The following is a 20000-nucleotide window of genomic DNA, read 5'->3' on the forward strand; positions in this document are numbered from 1 at the left end:
TGTGTGTGTTTGTGTGTGTGTGTAAATGTGTGTGTGTATATTTGTGTGTGTGTGTTTGTGTGTGTTTGTATGTGTGTGTTTGTGTGTGTATGTTTGTGTGTGTTTGTGTGTTTGTGTGTGTGTTTGTGTGTGTGTGTAAATGTGTGTGTGTATGTTTGTGTGTGTTTGTGTGTGTGTGTGTGTGTGTGTGTGTGTGTGTGTGTGTGTGTGTGTGTGTGTTTTCACAACCTTCTCAGTTTCCAGGTCTCAGGCATCATCCGAGAAGCAGGAGGCTCTGCTGGAGAACGTGACACGTTTGGGAGATCGCTCCGATGCGCTGCAGGAGTCTCTCGGCCAGCTGCCTTCCCAAAGTGACCTCCTGGAGAACATCTGGAAGTTGGAACGCCTCTTCCATAACCACAGCGAAGAGCTGAAGCAGCTAGGTACAGCCCAAAAACTCCACAGAATCCCAATGTCAATCATCAGCTCATCATCATGCTTAAGAATTAGAGTTACAGAGTATAACTCATTGTGTGGATTAAAGGTGAAGTGCTAGCAAACGGACCAAATGTGAAGGCAACCTACCTTAGCGTGATGTCATGGAAGCAGATATTTTGTATTTGATCTTTAATCCTTGCTGTTCTGGAATGAATAACGCTCTCATGTTTCTCACAGGACACCTGGTGCAGGGTTTGGAGAGGGACATCCGGGACCTGCAGGCATTTAGCGAACATGCCACGGGATCTATGGCCCAGATGGAGGAGCAGGTGAGAAGTAGCCAGAGAAACAGCAGTGCAATAGGAGCAGCTCTGGCCCGAGCCTCCGCCTCCATCCACAGTCAGGATTCTGCGCTGCGCGAGGCAGTGGGCCGAGTGGACATCCTTCGGCAGAAGCTGGACGATGTGGACTGGACCATGAGCTCCATCAACCGCTCGCTCAGCAGCCACATTAGCACCCAGCAGCTACAGATGGAGCTGTTTCATTTGCAGCTGGGCAACGTGACCCATGACACCAGGAATGCCAGGATCATGCAGATCCATCTGGAGGAGCAGATGAGGAACGAGCTTGAGATTCTCAATGTCATTACCGAGGACCTGAGGCTCAAAGACTGGGAGCACTCCATAGCACTGAAGAACATCACGGTCATCGAAGGTAAGAAAAAATAAATATGTGACTATTCCAATGATGCTTATAACTCCACCGATCTAATAACTAAAATATAGACAGGTGTAAAGTAAAGTGCAAAAGTTTGCACCCCCATGGTTTTTGGGTGGAGAAAAGGGAATGACAATCCAAAAGACTTTCCAAGATATTAGAGAAGATCAATAAACTCTAGTGTCTAGCGTCTAGTGCTTATAAAGGCAATAAGGCTGAAACATGTACAGTAGGTTTGTTGCACTTCCAGATGTTATACTGTCATAAAATCTCTAAGTCCAGACGTCTCTGTACCAGCTCATGCCTGTACGTGGGAACGTTCTGAACTCCAAGCGTCCACTACTTTACTGATGGATCACTAACCAAAGCCCACACCCAGTCATTAAGGAAACCACACAACGGCTCACAAATCAAAAGCAAAACAGATCTTCCGCTAACACGCTCCTGACAGCACTTGACTGTGGAGAACATTTGGCATCGCCGTAATAGATTAATGACTCATCAGAGCAGAGAGCGAGAATACAAACCACTGTAGAACCTTCGGTCATGACAGAACTCTCTCACACTGCTGAAAGATCCTTCATCACGCTAGTTTCATATAAACCAGACCTGGAACATAAACTCTTCATCACTGAGCTTCATGGCTGCAGGATAAATCCAGAGAGCAGGAGATCTAGACAAGAAACATCGCAAGGGATCAGGAATCTTTCCTCCCCTCTTTCATTCTCTCTCTCCCTCTCTCTCGCTCTCTCTCATGTGCCTGAGCGATTGAGTGAACATGTTCATCCGTGCCAGCGCGGCTCTGCAGAAAGAGCACAGCGGAGACCTGAAAGCCAAACGTAACAAAAACATTGGCCAGCCATGATAACAGGACCACAGGAGCGCTAGAAGTGTGTAGGAGAGCTCTGCTCTGCATCATCCAGCATCTCAAATCATATCTGTGTGGCCTGACGTTGTTAGTCAAGACAAAGTTTGATGAGCTCTGGGAGACTTCAGTTACACTGAGGTTTAGAAGAAAGGAATAAAACACTTCAGGGTGGACATGCTGTCAGAGCAATAAAAAGATCTACAACAGTACATCGTGGCCTGAGGTTAAAGCCACAATGTTGACTCTTTTCCAAAAAGATCATGTCCTGTGGTTTATTTCCTTTTATTTCACCTTATTCTTCTTTAGCCACATACAGTTTTGTTACACCTAATGTTTGTAAAATCCACCGTTAGTTCTGTCTATGCATATTGTAGATACACGTTCCTTCCGTTCATTTGTGCATCTCTCACGGATAATTTTATATTTTAAAATTTTGAATCCACATTGTCAATCTATTCTGTATATCCATCTACCTATCTGTCCACCCATCAGTCCCACCAGTTTTAAATATAGTCCATTCATTCGTTTATTCACTCACCATTCTCATTCTCATGGATTATTATATATATCGTTGCTGTGGGGTGGAATCCTCGTATCTCCAAAACCGTTATTTTTCAGGAAATTAAAAAAACGCCGTACCTTATCTGCAGTGCACAGGGTTTAGTCCGCGTTGCAGTGGATTGTCTTGCGCTAAACTCCTGTCCTCAGACGAGCACCAGAACTAGCGGTGGTCAAGATTTTTTTTCTTTGAGTCCAGTGTTTTGAAGACATTTACCTCAGAAGACGTGTTGATTTGTTGCGACTCTTCTTGAGGAGAAATATGCCGCAAACTCTCCCGCGGAGTGAGGAAGAGGTGGACAGTTGAAGTGTCCAATGAGATTTGCAACTTTTTTCTTCTCATTTTTGCAGGTCCTCCAGGACCAAAAGGTGATAAAGGAGACGTGGGTCCTTTAGGGCCTGCTGGAATCCCTGGCCTGACAGGCTTTAGAGGTATAATGCCAACACACACAGACACACACACAAAGCAGTTCTTCATGTCTCAATGAAGTGTGTGAGATGGAGCTTCTCCAGTCTTTACATATTTTCCTCTCAGATCTGAGACTCCCTCCTGTGTGAACAGCTTCTGTTTCTGCATTTAATTGAGAAGGCAGTGGATTAAGTCTAAAGTTATCAGCTTATAGATCATTGCTCAGGACCAAAATTCTCATGCAGCACACACACACACACACACACACACACACACATACTCACACACACTGCAATCCTACATCTGATAAGTATATATATACGGCCCCATTCTCTTGCAGCAGAACTGTGGAAAGTAAACTGTGTGTGTGTGTGTGTGTGTGTGTGTGTGTGCCAGGTATACCAGGAGAAAAAGGCATCCAGGGTCAACAAGGACTTACGGGGAGCAAAGGTCCTGATGGCCAAAATGGGGAAAAAGGAGACACTGGACCAATTGGACCCAAAGGTAAAAGGCAACACACTCACACACATCTTGATACACACACACCCTAATACACACACCCTCTTACACACACTCTATCCTACACAAACATGGTCTCTCACACAAACACGCCCCCTCTGTTACCTGATGTGACGTCCCACTTTAACTGTAGCTGCATCTGGTCAAATCTCACCAGCAGCTCAGGTCCTTTTCCTCATGGGTCTCGTGGTCTTCAAACGAATAACTCTGCAGCTTCTTAAAGGTATTTTACCTGTTGCATCTCTATGCAGACTGTACTGCACAACTGCAGCCTGTTTTGTACACAACTGTGTGGTGGATTTAAAGGGGAGCAGCGATTAAATTAAAAGCCTTAACAGAATGGCTCTAATTCAGGGTCACACACGAAGGGGTTTTCCAGGGAGCTAAAACCTGAACTGTTAGAACTACACAGCAGGATAAATCACACAAAGCTACAGTTTAAAGCTGAGTTTTACCACCAGGTGATCAGATAACATCCTGTGGATTATTTTTATCCTCAAAACACGCTGTAAATGATGCAAAACAAGCACGATACTCTATCCAGACACTAGACAATTCTGATTTTAAAATAAAAGCTTAATGTGTTAAAATTTCAGGTTTGAAACAATCCCTACAATATCATTGAGTGTTTCTGGGTGAAAAAACTCCACACTGGAGTCTCACTACACACCTTTTGAGAAAGATGGAAATAGACTAGTATGAGTGTGTATTTAATCTCTAAGTCCATTTGTATGAGAAAGAAAGTCTTTGCTTCTTCGTACCCTGGTGCCGAAACCCACTTTTGATGACCTGTGTAGCTTTGGGTGTGCAATGCAAACAGCTTGTGCTTACTTTGTTTGAGGGAAGGTCTTATACAGTAATCCTTGGGTAGATCAGAACGCTGCATGAGCGCTGCATGACTCTTACAGCACACCAAACATCTGTGTTAGTCTCAAAATAGTGTGTTCCCACTAAACCACCTACTCGAATCTCTTCGATCTAATCCTGCCTGCTTTCCCTCCCAAACCCAGGTGGAGCTGTGAGGACAGAACTCCAGCTCGAGTAGAACAGAAACCTCAGCGTTAACCCGAATAACAGACTTTATTTGAGGTTCTGTCAGGATAAATGATCAAATGTTTTTAGCTAGCTAGCTTAATTAGCTACCAATACTACAAAACTACAAGCACTGATTGGTCACAGCAACTCTATGAATAGTGCTAATAAACACTACTTTCGCTAACGACATTTCCTGTTACCGTGGTAACAGCCTAGCTTCTTTTTTATCAACAATTTTAGCAAAATAGTTCTTTTATTGGTGTAACTGTAAACAAGATGAAGCGTGGCTTCTGAATGCTAACAAGATTAAAAACAAATCGGTGCAGAAGATGGGATTAACTTTTTTTTACTTCATGAGGAACTTTTATTAGATTAATGTTTCTTCAAGCACATTAATGTCTCTCCGTGAGCTTGTTTAAGTGCGATAGCTACTTAAATCTTAAAGCTGCTTTTATCTCTCTGTAACCGTAGCATGATGCGCTCAGTTTTCCCTAAAGCGAGTGTGTTAACCTGTCGCTCTGATAAAGCTGTGATAAAGGAAGGCCAACTCCAACACACACAGAGAGACGGAGCCATGCTGGGCTGGAGTCACCGCTTCAGAGAAACTCAGACAGACTGGCTACGCTTAATCGCCATCCGCCATTTTGATCCTTTCATTTCACCACTGTATTAGAATCTCAAATAGCAAATCAAATCTTATATTTTTAAAAAAGTGCTTAAATGTGACTGGTTACATGTGGAACATTTCATCATCTCTAGCCATAACTCACCTTTTTGTCCCTTAAGTCATGCTCATTTGGTATCAAATCACGTCTCGTTGGAATTCGATAGCACTTTCATAACAACCACTGATAAAGAATTTCTATTATCGTGTTATAAATGTCCTCATGTTGGCTTACAGACATGTAGTCATTTTTCCACCAACACTTTGACCTCCATGGTTGTTTTCTTGCTTGGCCTTCAACTTCCAATCAGATTAGTCAGAAGGTTAAAAAAAAAAAAAAAAAAAACACGACATCAGCATTTAGAATTTAAATTTTGGAAGCTCTGCTGTGTCCAAAAATCTCAGCAGGATTAAATGTGAAACATGCTGACAGACTGTAATAGCAGTCTTAATTCGGAGGAATGTAGCCAAGAGAAGTTTGGTGCAGGAAAAATGTCTAGGGTTTTTTGGAATATTCCTCTTCAGGAACCATGAAGAACAATTGAGCAAAGGGTTTCTTTTGCAGAGGTTCCTCAGTAGAACCTGTCTGAAAGGAAGGGGGGAGGGGGGATGTGGTAGCCTAGTGGTTAAGGTGTTGGGCTACCAATCGGAAGGTTGTGAGTTCGATTCCTACGTCCACCAAGCTGCCACTGCTGGGCCCCTGAGCAAGGCCCTTAACCCTCAATTGCTCAGTTGTATAAAAAAAGAGATAAAAATGTAAGTGGATAAGGGCATCTGCTAAATGCTGTAAATGTAAATATGAATTTCAACCAAATTCTAAATAAAAGGCAGCCATGTTTCTGTAAAATGGTTTTAAACTAAGTAAGAGCGAGAGTATTGAGTAAGAGCACATCTACAGCTCTACATAGCATCAGATCCTTTGTTACCTGGTGTGAGAGATTATTGTAGCAATTAGTTTTCTGATAGACATTATGTGGGAGTTTGAGAACCGTATCTGAAAGGGTGATAAAGCTGAAAACTTTCACATCATCTGATGAAACAAATACAATTGTTTTCTCTCTTTCAGGCCAAAGGGGAGAACGGGGACCCAAAGGCGAGAAGGGGGACCGGGGGGCCCAAGGGGACAAGACAGGTAGGAGCAAGACAAATCCAAGCAAGTATGTTCCTGTGCTGCATCTCTACCACCTTCAAACACACAGACTATAAAATAAACACCAAATAAACAGAAACGGTACAGCAAGACAATAAACATGGGGAAGGCAAAGCTTTCTGTCTTGCTTTGTTAGTTACTTTGTTGTGTCCTTTGTTGTGCAAATCAAATGTTAGTGATAGCAGGTAATAAAAGATGTGTAGCAGAGTGTGTTGGATTTACCTGATGCACAATATTCCACTCTAAAAGTTCCTGCTCATCAAAATAAGTGAACGAGTTCCTACTGTAGATTTTGGACTAAAAGGTTTTCCTGAACTCACTCACTCTCTCTCTCATCTTCTACCGCTTATCCGAACTACCTCAGGCGTCATCGGGCATCAAGGCAGGATACACCCTGGACGGAGTGCCAACCCATCGCAGGGCACAAACACACACACTCTCTCATTCACTCCCGCACTCACACACTACGGACAATTTTCCAGAGATGCCAATCAACCTACCATGCATGTCTTTGGACCGGGGGAGGAAACCGGAGTACCCGGAGGAAACCCCCGAGGCACGGGGAGAACATGCAAACTCCACACACACAAGGCGGAGGTGTGAGGCGAACGTGATAACCACTAAGCCACCGTGCCCCCCTTCTCCTGAACTATAAACTAAAAATAAATATCCGGTTCCTGATTTTCTGTGATTTTTCTAGAAGCTCAAATCAGGCCTGGTTCCTCTGACAGAAACACAGCTCAAATTCCTGAGTTGTGGATAAAGTTTATGCTCAAGTGAAGCAAGAACCAAACGTCTTGTAGAATTCCAAAATTATAGTTAGTCCTGGTTCCTCTGCCGGAAACAAGCCTCAGGTTCCTGAACAAGCCTCAGTTCGTGAATTCTGGAACAAATTACAGATTGGAGCAAGAACTAAAATAGTTTCAGGAATTACAAACAACAATTTTAATCCTTCCTGGTTCCCCTAGTGGAAACATGCCTAGAGCTTCTGAACTCCAGCAGGAAGTAAAGGTTTTTCCATCCTGGATGCTTGGGTGGAAACAGGCTTAAGCTCTTAACTTCTGGAAAGATTCCTGAATTCCTGTGCTGAAGCAGTAAAGAAACGGTTTTCTGGAATTAATTTGAAATATTAAAAGCTAAAAATTAAAACCAGTCTTGGTTCCTTTGAGTTGTGAAAAAGGTTTCTGATTCATGCAGTGGAACCTTGTTGGAGCTGTAACGCTGAGGGAGGGTGGTGTAGATGGTGGTACTGTTGGGTCTGCGAAGTAAATAGATGTGTTCAGTGAAGTGATCTAATGTCTCTCTATGGCCAGCCGTCGCAGTTCCTCTGCAAAACATGTTTGAGAGCAGCTCAGGGATCAAACGCATACTTTACATTCTACTCGCTTGTCTTTCATTCACAAAGCTTCGCTTCAGCTGAAGCTCTGCGTCTGTGGGCTCACATTGGCCCTCCAGCCAGCACACATTGCTCACTTCAGCAGGACTGTGGGATTCATTATGGCTTGATTTTTTTCATCTGTACTTTTGCCCTGGAGCTACGAAGCTATGGCTGCTAAGACAATAACGGGTGTTAATTTTATATAACAAATATCTTCCTCAGACCACTTCTAGCTCCTAATCTGTGATCTCAGAACATAATAAAATGCTGTAAAGTAACTGGGTGGCCATTTTGGATAACCAGAGTCATTGTTTTTCTTTGGTGCAGCTTGATATCATCATGCAAAAGAATACTTGGTGGCCTCGTCATCAGAAATCAATAACTCAACCTCTGAGGTTGCCAGATATTTCCTACTACTGACATGAAGTGACATGACATATGGCTAAGTACGGTGACCCATACTCAGAATTCGTTCTCTGCATTTAACCCATCCAAAGTGCACACACACAGCAGTGAACACACACACCATGAACACACACCCTGAGCAGTGGGAAGCCATTTATGTTGCGGCGCCCGGGGAGCAGTTTGGGGGGATCGGTGCCTTGCTCAGTCGTGGTATTGCTGGCCCGAGACTCAAACCCACAACCTTAGGGTTAGGAGTCAAACTCTCTAACCATTAAGCCTCGACTTCCTGGGATACAACATACAAATGATGGAGACCAAACAGGAAGTACGCAGGTGTTAAAATCAGCTGGTCTATGATGGGAAAACACCTGGAATATGATCGATATTTCCTGTTTTGAAGCAAAAACTAAACTATTTTCTGGAACTACAACCCAAAAAATGAAAAACAGACATGGGTTCTCTGGGTCGTTCCTCTCATGTTTGAGTTTGGAAGACGGACGTTAAGGCTTTATCTAGCTAACCTGTTTAAATCTGATCCTAAAATATCCATCATGGAAAAAACAAACCCATCCAATATATACATCTCTATTTCAAATTTTCTTCATCACATCATTGGAGAGCAGCAGGTGAAACAGATTAACTGACTTCCTTCTGTCAAGACAAGTCCTAGCAGATCAGACAGTGTGGTTTGTCTGTTTATTTATTGTTGCTCTTGAATTGGTTTCAGAAGTTTAGGAGTGCAAGTGAGCTGCGTGTGAGCATATGTGTGTGAGACGGTGATGTGTTTACAGTAAGTCTGTGAGTAGGACGGCGAACAGAGAGAGGGTGAGGACGTGTACGAGCCGGGAAATAAACCATCTCCCACATGGAAATGTGAGTTTAAAAGCAAAACAACAAAAATACAAACGATATTGAAAAGTGTGTATTGTGTGGACTTACCATGTAGTGATGAGCATGCTTCACAATCATTTTCAAGAAAACTAAACATGTTGCATCTGGCGGCAGCGGTGGTGGTGGGGGTGGTGGGGCTGTTCACAGCCTATACAAATCAAGTGTGTGTGGGAAATGGTGTGGGTGAGTGATTTGAGAGGGCAAAATCATTTGAGGATATTGGGTTATTTGAGGTAAAAAATAAAATGGCACTTGTTTCGTGGCGGTTGATGGAATCTCTCTCGCATCCCACGTCAGATTTGCAGGATCTGCTTTCTCCATCAGCAGCCGTTTTACTTCTTCTAAACCATTTTACACGACTGTAAACAGTACGCCCTTCCAACGCTGAACAGTAAACATATACCTGTATACACAGTAGTGACCCAGTAGACCTCCAAAAAGGTTTAACTGATTTCTGTCTTCTAACTGTCTATGATATAAAAAACATGAACTCTACAAGTTCCTCAGAAAAAGTAGCTCAGAAAAAGAAAATAAAACATTATCAGGAGTTCTGTGTGATAGGAAAATATCAGCGAGAATCAAGGGGAAGGTGTACAGGACAGTGGTGAGACCGGCCATGCTTGTATGGTTTAGAGACAGTGCCACTGAAGAAGAGACAGGAGTCTGAGCTAGAGGTAGCTGAGCTGAAGATGTTGAGGTTCTCTTTGGGAGTGACAAGATTGGACAGGATTAGGAATGAGTACATCAGAGGGACAGCTCATGTTGGACGTTTGGGGGACAAAGTTAGGGAGGCCAGATTAAGATGGTTTGGACATGTTCAGAGGAGGGAGAGTGAGTATATTAGGAGGAGAATGTTGGACATGGAGCTGCCAGGCAGGAGGCAAAGAGGAAGGCCAAAGAGGAGGTATATGGATGTAATTAATGAGGATATGAAGCTACAGTAGTGGGTGCAAGTGTTGAGGATGTAGAAGATAGGGATAGGTGGAGAGAGATGATTCGCTGTGGTGACCCCTGAAGGGAAAAGCCGAAAGATGAAGAAGAAGAAGAAGAAGAAGAAGAAGAAGATCAGAAACAATAAATTCAAACCATGCCTCAAGTTCCTCAGGTCCAGTAAAGGTTTTGAGATTTGAAAATGGTTCCTGGTTTAAAGTAGTGGAGTAGGAAGTACAATACAGGAATTATCAGTTCTGGTTCATCAGGTAAGAACGTGCCTCAAGTTCTTGAGTTCCAGTGAACCTTCCTGGTGTCCATATTTGTGGGCAGAGCCTAGTTTCATATGTCCTGAAAAAAATCCTGTTATAAAGGTAAGGTTTAGCAAATAGGTATGTTATTACTTTGGCGTGTGAAAATGTAACACAGTGACTCCAGGAGTCCATAAAGCACATCCTGTCAGCTGGTTCCTGTTATTTTATTGAGAGCAGAAGACAACAAGAAAAGGAATGAAGCTCTTAAGCAGTTAATAGAGATGGGTGACATCAGATTAAAGATAAGTTATGAAGGATGTTTGATTTCACCCACAAAGATATTTTAATTATTCTTCAGTACTGAAAGGAAAAAACTCCTCCACTTCCTCTTTGTAAGAGAAAGTCATTTGTTTCTTCTCGGTATGATTGCTATATTCCTCTTCACTTGAGTGCATTAAGTAGTTTGATAAAGCCAAATCAACCCCGAGCCTGCAGTCTCACTGTCTGTAAAGAGACTCAGAGTAAACAGCTCCACAGCTTTGATAAACTGCTACATGGCCAGTTGTTTCGTATTAGCCGGATGGATAGTATTAGCAATTATGCTAATGTTTTGTGGTTGTTTTGGCACTGTTCACATGATAATTGAACATGAACATGCCTTAAATTGAGATGAGTTTAAGATTGTCTTTGTAAAATCTTAGCAACAGAGAGAGAATTGATGCCTTGTTATCCATGGAGAGGTCTGATCTGGATAAACAGAGATGCTGTAATGGAATCTAGGCAAGAAACGCTTGTTTTAGATACACAGCGGCCAATATCCTGCCATTAATCAAGTAATTACCGAGTTGCCATGATGATTATTGCAGCACGTTGTTTTGTTCAATGTTTTTGTGCAGTTGGCAACGGCGCCTCCTAGAATCACTTCATAAGACAACAGAAACAAGCACTTTAGGGTTGTGATCATATAGCATGGTCTTGTTGGTCATGGTGCTTTTTGTGCTTTTGAAACACCAAGAACAGCCAGTAATGCCACCAGAACCCTGGACTGGACTGAGGCGTGAAGAACACTGGCAGCAGTTGGTGTGAACAGAAAGCCAACGGTCCAGAGCAAAACAATATCCTCGACTATAAATAAAAACAAGACGACCGTGCATGTGGAACCTAAAGACGATAACACGAAGCAGAGCACACTGGCATGCCAAAAGCAATCAAGCATTGTCCTTGACTCAGATATCAATCCAGCTGGATTCCAGGCCAGAAAACTCTACAGCTCAAGCTCAAGCCTGCTGTATGTCAGCAGAAACCAGATGAAACTGCCTCAACCACCAACTAAAGTAGATACAAGGCCCACTCAGTGATAAGTGGAGCAAAACCTAACGAAGTACTAGCAAAGTGTACGGTATACTGTATGTACTGCATGGTGGCAACTGGAAAACTGGAGGAAAACATCCAAAACTCTGGACAGACAATAACTCTATGATCAAAGCTCATGGTCAAATCAGGAAGCATGGATCTGTGGGGCATCAACACTATACCACCTGCCCCCCCAAAGGGGGTACACAGATGGTACAATTTTAGAAGCAGCGATCAGTGAATTCACAAACAAGACGTAGCTACAAGTCAGTAGAAAGGTATGACCTTGGGAGTGGATATAGAGAGTTTGGAGACCCTCTAGCCCTAAGCCTTTTGGGACACCAGTGGAGAAAGTAAGCATGGAACAGATGTAGATTGTCTTCATGTTACCTGATATAAGCACCCCTCTAGATAGGACTTGAACTGCAGGACAGACAAGAGAAGGAGGGTCAAGAAGGGGACAAGGGTCACGCTTATGGCAGATGGAGCCAGTTTGAGACCATATTTGGAGCTGGTTCTGCAGGAACCCGAGAGATAATTGATTACAGTTCTACTTTGGCAGCGCTCTAATAACTCAGACAGCTTTAAAAAAGGTTATAAAGATGATAATCCAAGTTTCTACCCATTTAGCATTGAAATAGGATAGGTTTCCTCCTAAATATGGTGCATCATCATGGATTAAGCTACAGTTTTCATTTCCTATGTGTTTTTCCCCTGCACAGGGTTTAGTGTATCAAATGACTGGTTAATATTCCATTTCATGTGCTTCACAGCAGGAGACAGCTTCTCTGCTAATAGCATATTCCTAGTGTTTGTGCATGTGTGCTTTAGCTTGCATTCAGGAAGACAACTCGACCAGCATTCCCAGATCCACCTTTCTAAATATTTTAGATGATTTGAGATAAGATCTCACGCCTCATGCTGTAAGCACTTTGTGGTTACTCACAGAACTTTGACTTTTATGGCTTTATATCTTAATTATCAAGCACAGAGCTGCTTGATGCTTTCTGAAAGTGTTTATTTACTGATTTTCCAACGAAAACGGTGCAGCATGAGCTTTATTTTAAGTGTCACAACATACATAATGGGTGGAAAGCAAGCCAGCATTCGGAACTCGAAATTCTGTAAAATTTAAATATGATTATTTAACTGTAAAATAACGCACATTTCAATCCAGTGAGATTGCAGACGTTTGAATTATAAAGATCTACTGACTGTCACACACTGCTTTAATCAGAAGAACAGAGAAAGTTCCGCTTCCAGGAATCGCACAGCATCTGCTACACATTTACAAGATGTCCGTCCAGCTCTCAGCGTGCGGACTGCCATGCTCGACCGTCCCACGTCCTCCGTTTATTAATCTCCTGTTTGTGTAAATAAAGCTTCACGGAGATTAGCAAGACTGCAGCCATTTCCACATGACCTCGTATTTGTGGACTATGTGTTTTTTTTTGCTATTCTCTTTTGAGACATTAACGTTCCTGCGAGGTACCGTGATACAGTAATGATAATGCATCTCATCCTATGGACTGCTCATGGACTTAAAGCTGCCTGCCGGACCTTGAGGAAAAGATCAAGGCTGATGTGTCACAGCTGGACTAGCTTTTCCTTCCAAAGTATAATTTCTTACACAAACATTACGCAGTTCTCTGAATGTTTTTTGTTTTTTTTCAAACACAAAAAAGGATCTGATGCTTTCAGTCAATCAAGCTGGTTTTTTTCAGGTCACAAAGTCCAGACTGCATGTTCCAGCAAGATCTTAGGGCCTTTTTACACCTGGTCACTTCATGTGTTGTCTCTGATCCGATAGCTATCTGATTTGTTAAAACTGTTCCATTTACATTAGGCCACATAAATGCGTCTCGGCGAATCGGATATCGATCCGATCTTTCTACTCCCGCCCAAAATGCTAATATATTTTACCTCATTTCCGGGGTAATTGAAACGGAACACGCTTTGGTGTGTGTGGTTTTCAGAACGTGATCAAAAAGAAGACGGAAAAAAACTCGTTATGCTACAAAAAACAGCATTTACTGTTTGCTGCATCTTCGCTGGCGGCAGCGGAGCATTTTAAGGCCCAACGAGACGCCTGGGTGAAAGATCGCCTGCGAGTGACATACTTCCGTTTGGGAGGAGTATAGCGCTGACGTATGTGGATTGAACAACCACATTCATTTACACCTGTCCAGTTTCATCTGAAATGCTTCCCAGACCACCTCCTGAAGTGGTTTGTACCATCGGATTTATATCCGTCTCCAAAACGTTTCTGAAGGCATTTAGACCTGGTCTTTTTACCATCGGATAGATATCGGATCACAGAAAACACATGAAGTGACCAGGTGTAAAAAGCCCCAAAGGTTTTCTTCCTCGTTTGGTTTTTACATCTATGTATTTCTCTTCATTTCTCTACGATCGAGTCATACTGTGATTTTATTATCAGACCGATCCAACGAGTCGGTCCAAACGTCTAACCAATCAAAATCTTCAAAACGGTATAAAGATCTCGTTCTTGTCAATGTAATCCATTCTACAGTAATTTGTAGCATATCATATGCTGATTGATTTCATTTAATTCAAGATCTATTGTAAGAGGATCTGCATCCTATAATCTGTCATGGCAGACTGCTATAGAACGTTTCACTCAGATCTCGTACGATGAATAAAAACAAAATTATTTACTTATTGTAAATAATTTTTTTATTTATTGAGTATTGCATTGGGGCACGGTGGCTTAGTGGTTAGCACGTTCGCCTCGCACCTCCAGGGTTGGGGGTTCGATTCCCGCCTCCGCCTTGTGTGTGTGTGGAGTTTGCATGTTCTCCCCGTGCCTCTGGGGTTTCCTCCGGGTACTCCGGTTTCCTCCCCCGGTCCAAAGACATGCATGGTAGGTTGATTGGCATCTCTGGAAAATTGCCCGCAATGTGCATGAGTGAATGAGAGTGTGTGCCCTGTGATGGGTTGGCACTCCGTCCAGGGTGTATCCTGCCTTGATGCCCGATGGTAACCCGAGGTAGTTCGGATAAGCGGTAGAAGATGAGTGAGTGAGAGAGTGAGTATTGCATTTGGTTACTTGTACCACCTCCACCACAGAGCTTTAATAAGCCATGACATTTTAAGGCATCGAAGCCTCTTCTGAACCTGACAACAGCTGCTTCCTTGCTTCATTCATCCATGAACACAAATGTGTTTCCAATATGAACCGTGACACCAACAACAGATCAATAAAACAGAATAAAGGAGAAATCCATACGTGTGATTTGAACCGGACCCGAGCCTGAGAAACACTTCAGAAATGTTTGAACGGTGAATTTCAGAGACATAAATATATAATAACAGTAATAAAGTGAAGGCTGAAAGAAATTGCTTCTTCGTGCAAGCTGTGCATGAAACACCTGTTTGCCACGTGTGTGAAGACGTGTGTGTCTACAGTAGAGTTCAGTGTACTGAATATACATTTATACACAATGTCTATGTTACATCTGGTTACTGTTCTGTTTAATGATTCGTTTCGTTGTACGGAATCACAAATTAGTCATTGTGAGAATGTGTTTATAGCGTGTCAGCTTGTCTTTAACACGGTGTGTGTGTTTGTTGCAGATGAGAACTTTCTGGTGCGTTTGGTGAACGGCTCGGCAGCACACGAGGGCCGGGTGGAGGTTTATCACGAAGGACGCTGGGGGACGGTGTGTGATGACGTGTGGGATAAAAAAGATGGAGACGTGGTGTGCAGGATGCTCGGTTTCCGAGGAGCACGAGAGGTCCACAAAACCGGACGATTCGGACAAGGTAAGGCAAACACACACACACACACACACACAATGAGATGCTTGTAATAATAGAAAAGTAGACAAAGTGAGTAGAAAAATCAGTGGGATGCTTTAATGTATATCGTTTCTGTGTGTGTGTGTGTGTGTGTGTGTGTGCGTGCGCGTCTAAACCCTCCATAAATCAAACAACATCCATTATACGTCTATCATCCAAATTACATCTACGTGTGTAATTACTGCTTTTACTCTGCAGTGTCGAGGGCCTCTGCAAACATTAAAATCCAGAGTGTGTGTCGTGGAAAAGTGTGTGTTGGCCAGCTGCTCCTAGCTCACACACCACCGGCAGTGAAGTCACACACTTTCCTGGCAGCAGAGTTTCTACTCGCTTTAACAGCCGCATTGGATACAAAGCCGTAGCAGCCAAGCGTTGCAGTCGAGCCACCGGTTTGTTTACGCAGAGGTTTTATAGTGTACATTAGAGCAGGTCATCGAGCTACTGACATTAATACGGCTTTATTAGGAAAACTCTGGGAAACTCGGCGGTCACACACAAAGCTGTGATATTAATCTGATACTGCAGATGGGATTTTTTTTTAGAACTATGTGTGTGTGTGTGTGTGTGTGTGTGTGTGTGTGTGTGTGTGTGTGTGTGTGTGAGAGAGAGAGAGAGAGAGAGAGAGAGAGAGAGAGAGAGAGAGAGAGAGAGAAATAACTTATACAGAAATAAGATACAGAAAATAAAACACTACTCAAATAAATAAATAAATAAATAAATAAATAAATAAATAAATAAAGTTCCCATGAATGCACTGTTACCATAGCAACGATAACATATTTATTAGAACTACACGTGAGCGCCGCAAGTGTTTCCTACCTTAACTAAAATTCAAAGTCTTATTCCAAATCAGGTTAGAATATGCAAATCGAGACCCTTCTAATTTGCATATGCGGAATCTGTAGAAACCTTCCCGGTTATTCGATCTAGAAACTTGTTTTTTTTCCCCTCAATACGGTCACCAAAACAAGCTCACGTACGCGCACGTGAGCGCTCACGCAATTAAGAAACCGGTTGTAAAATATTCTAGTGGTTTTCTAAACCGCAGGTGAGTTACAGCTCGGTTGGTTTAAACAATTTATAGAGATGTTTGCTAACAGCGGCGAGTTGAACCAAGCGCGTGCGCCGGTGTTGTTTAAAGGATTTGAATGAGCAGAGATTTCTGAAGCATGAGGTCAGGATGAGAGTTCATTATAAACGGCTGGATTTGTTATTCAGATTTGAGGAGCAGCTCCGTTCGTTTCCCTAAAAAGGCCTCGTTGTTCCTTTTTTTTTGTTCAGAAAAACACTGCAGTCATTTTTCATTTCTCATTTATTAGAATCATGTGTGTATCGAGACTGTAGTGTTTATAATGACCACAGTGAGTGTATATGCAGATGTGTGTGTGTGTGTGTGTGTCTGTGTGTGTGTGTGTGTGTGTGTGTGTGTGTGTGTGTACCATCATTACAAATATGGATTATTTTGGCATGTCAGGGCATCACACACATACACATACACACACACACACGCACACGCACACACACACACATATACACACACGCATACACATACACAGACACACACGTACACACACAGACCCACACACATACACACACAGACACACACACACAGACCCACACACATATACACACGTGCCTCACTCCAAGTGACCTGCCAGGAGGATATATTTATTTATTTTATTATTTTAAAGACAGATTTTGGACTCCCTGCTCATCTCTGTCTCTCCCTGTCTCAGTCTACCACACAGATGCAAACATCTGTAAGCTCTTATGAGATCAGAAGCATCTCAGAGGCGCTCGACTCGCCTGCACAGTGCACCTTTTTCTCTATGTGGAACAAAAGCAAAAAAATTAAAAACCCAAGCGTCAAACCATATAGTATGTGGGACTCGAACGCAGCCTTGAAGCCGCGTGTCAGATTTTAGTGCTTTAACATTTCACCTCGGAGTCTTTAAACAAACACAGGATGAAAATCTTCGGAGAGGTTTGGAGAGCAAACTGTTGCTCTGTATGTCAAATGCGCCTTTCTTTAAAACCTCACTTAACTCAAGAAACTTTGGGAGCCTCATGACTCGTAAAGTTTTGGCTCCTCTTTATTACAGTTACAGTCTCACACACTGATATACGATCTATCCATAACGATGCTCCGTATTTTACAGAATTTCTCGAAGGCGATTCAAAGTATGCTTGCAGCTCCGCGGCGCTTGATCGCAGCCCAAATGATTATTTTATTTTGAAAATTGGAAGTGATTTAGGGCTCCTTATGGTGGTTAAAGGAGCAGATCTGAATTTCATTTAAGGAATTTCGTTTAAGAGAAGACAAGAGAGCGGGGGGAGGGGGTGAAGGGAGGGAGGGAAGAGATGGAGGCAGATGTAAAGGCTCCAGTTTTTAATGAAAACCAAATGAAGAGGAATGAAAAATTGGCATATCAATTCTTCACCTCTTTGGTCAGGGACACACAAACAAGGATTGTGTGTGTGTGTGTGTGTCCACTGTTGGACCTTGACCAAGGGCAACTCTTAGTTCTCTCTCAACAACTCAAATGCAAAAACAGGGAGCTTTACTATGTAAACAATAAATGTGGATTTTTTCAAGTCCACATAAAGGAGCTGTTACTATAGTAACGACAAAGTAAACATCAGAATGATCGTCACCGGCCAGAGTATAAGTCTTAATCAGGTTGTAATGTACAAAGTAAGTGTGTGTGCTGTCAAAGTGAACACCACCCACCTGGTGACGTTAGTGTATATAGTAAAGTTCTCGGATACAGATTAGATGAGTGGAAATGTGTTCTTTCATTTCTGTTCTGTCCTGACTGGTGTCCTGAATGGTGTCCTGAATGGTCGACTGACAGCTGTCCTGATTGTGCCCTGACTGGTCCATTAACAGCTGTCTTGACTGGTGTCCAACTGGTGTCCTAACTGGTGTCCTAACTGATGTCCTAACTGGTTTCCTGAATGGTGTCCTAAATGGTGTCCTGACTGGTCCATTGGCAGCTGTGCTGACTGGTGTCCTGAATGGTGCCCTAACAACTATAATGACTGCTGTTGACTAGTCCACTGACAATTGTCCTGACTGCTGTGCTGACTGGTGTCCTGACTGGTGCATGTCAAGGCATAAAGTATGGCTGTGGGATTAGTGGTGATTAAGTGAGTGTGCGAGAGCAATGAGACAAAAAAACAAAGACAAGTATTTAATGAAAGCTGTCCGGGGCGGGAAGCAGTTCCTCATAAGTGAAAAAACATCAATGCATTATGAGAATAGAGTTTCCCACCTCTCACTGTGTGTGTGTGTGTGTGTGTGTGCATGCCAGGGTTCATCACTCAGAATACTTCTTCGACACACTCCTGACAGATATTCAGCATTTTTTTTTTGTTTCAGAGATCAGTCCAGCCTCCACCACATCCATCACTGTTCAGTCCTCCTTTTGGATTGGTCAGAAGATGATGATTGATCTATTTTCTATAGCAGCAGCTCTGACATACGTTGACAGTTTCTATCAGTGCACCCGTTCTAATAGATTATCGTTTCTATAGTAACAGCCCATTCACTCGTAAGGGATTAAAAACACATGGAATCGTCGCTGTGGTGTTTTTTAGTAAGGAGTCTCAGTGTCAGTGCTGTGTTACAGTCAGAGGTAAATCAGGAAGCGACAGACTCGAGGACTAAAGCGCCGCACTGCCCTCGTTACGTAGATGTGAGACGATGGATTCACTATCGGCCGAACGGCATTGTGTGTAACACAGCCGTTAACCAAAGAGAAAATAGAGTGACTTCTGAAGGAAAGAAGGAAGAAGGCATTATTTGTAACTTCCTGTTTACACGTCCTGTGTTGCTCTGCCTGTAGGTTCCGGTCTGATCTGGATGGATGACGTGGCGTGTATCGGGACCGAAGAAACTCTTCACCAGTGCAAGTTCTCTGGCTGGGGCAAAACCAACTGCGGTCACGTCGAGGACGCCGGAGTGACGTGTAACACTTAACAACTGACCCCACACCCCCTTTTTCCTGAGTGTTCAGGACTGCAGCAAAGCAGCTGATTGGCTGAGAGAGTTATGTTGATAATATGAGATGCTGTCTCTTTCTGGACCACCATAAAAAAGACAAGGCGATGAGTTAGGACATCATTTTCAGCAGGGTGGTGCTGGGGATTCGACCAGCTCCCACAGAGCGCACAGGGACTGACGCCGGACGAACAACCAGACTGGCACAATAACAGCCTTTACTACAAAAGGATAGTATTTACATCCTAAAGCCTGTTGCCTTTACTTATTAAAAAAAAACAGTAATAGATTTTATATTAGTACACTTTTATTACCGTCTTTTACTAGTGACCTCATTTTGACGAAGCACAGCCAAATCAGTCCTCTGCTTACAGACTGAGGCTGGAAACAGGAAGTGAGATGAAGTCTGAAGTGCATCAGTATTAACAGAGAGAGCATCAGTACCATGTGCCATAGAGGGAAGAGACTCGCACTGTTTCACTTGTAGTTTAATACTTTGTGCCTGAGATATTTTCGCTCTCTGTGTGTCTCTCTCATTCTCTCTCTCTCTCTCTCTCTCTCTCTCTCTCCCTGTTTCTTGCTGACTGTCTGTTTCTCTCTCTGTCTCTCACACACACACCTCTTTCC

The 20000-nt window shown here is 43.0% G+C and overlaps 1 protein-coding gene across 1 annotated transcript in view; it reads left to right on the forward strand.

Moving 5' to 3' along the window:
- scara5 (scavenger receptor class A, member 5 (putative)) overlaps nt 1–20000 on the forward strand; it is a 51410-nt gene that overhangs the window by 29404 nt on the left and 2006 nt on the right. The window contains exons 4-10 of the mRNA XM_060884356.1: nt 237–422; nt 655–1131; nt 2912–2992; nt 3366–3473; nt 6254–6319; nt 15146–15334; nt 19219–20000. The exon at nt 19219–20000 is cut by the window's right edge and continues 2006 nt beyond it. Coding sequence (XP_060740339.1) covers nt 237–422; nt 655–1131; nt 2912–2992; nt 3366–3473; nt 6254–6319; nt 15146–15334; nt 19219–19352 — 1241 coding nt within the window. The 3' untranslated portion in view covers nt 19353–20000. The remainder of the gene's footprint in view (nt 1–236; nt 423–654; nt 1132–2911; nt 2993–3365; nt 3474–6253; nt 6320–15145; nt 15335–19218) is intronic.

This window comes from Tachysurus vachellii, chromosome 12 (genome assembly GCF_030014155.1).
Source record: "Tachysurus vachellii isolate PV-2020 chromosome 12, HZAU_Pvac_v1, whole genome shotgun sequence".
NCBI classification, from domain to species: Eukaryota; Metazoa; Chordata; class Actinopteri; order Siluriformes; family Bagridae; genus Tachysurus; species Tachysurus vachellii.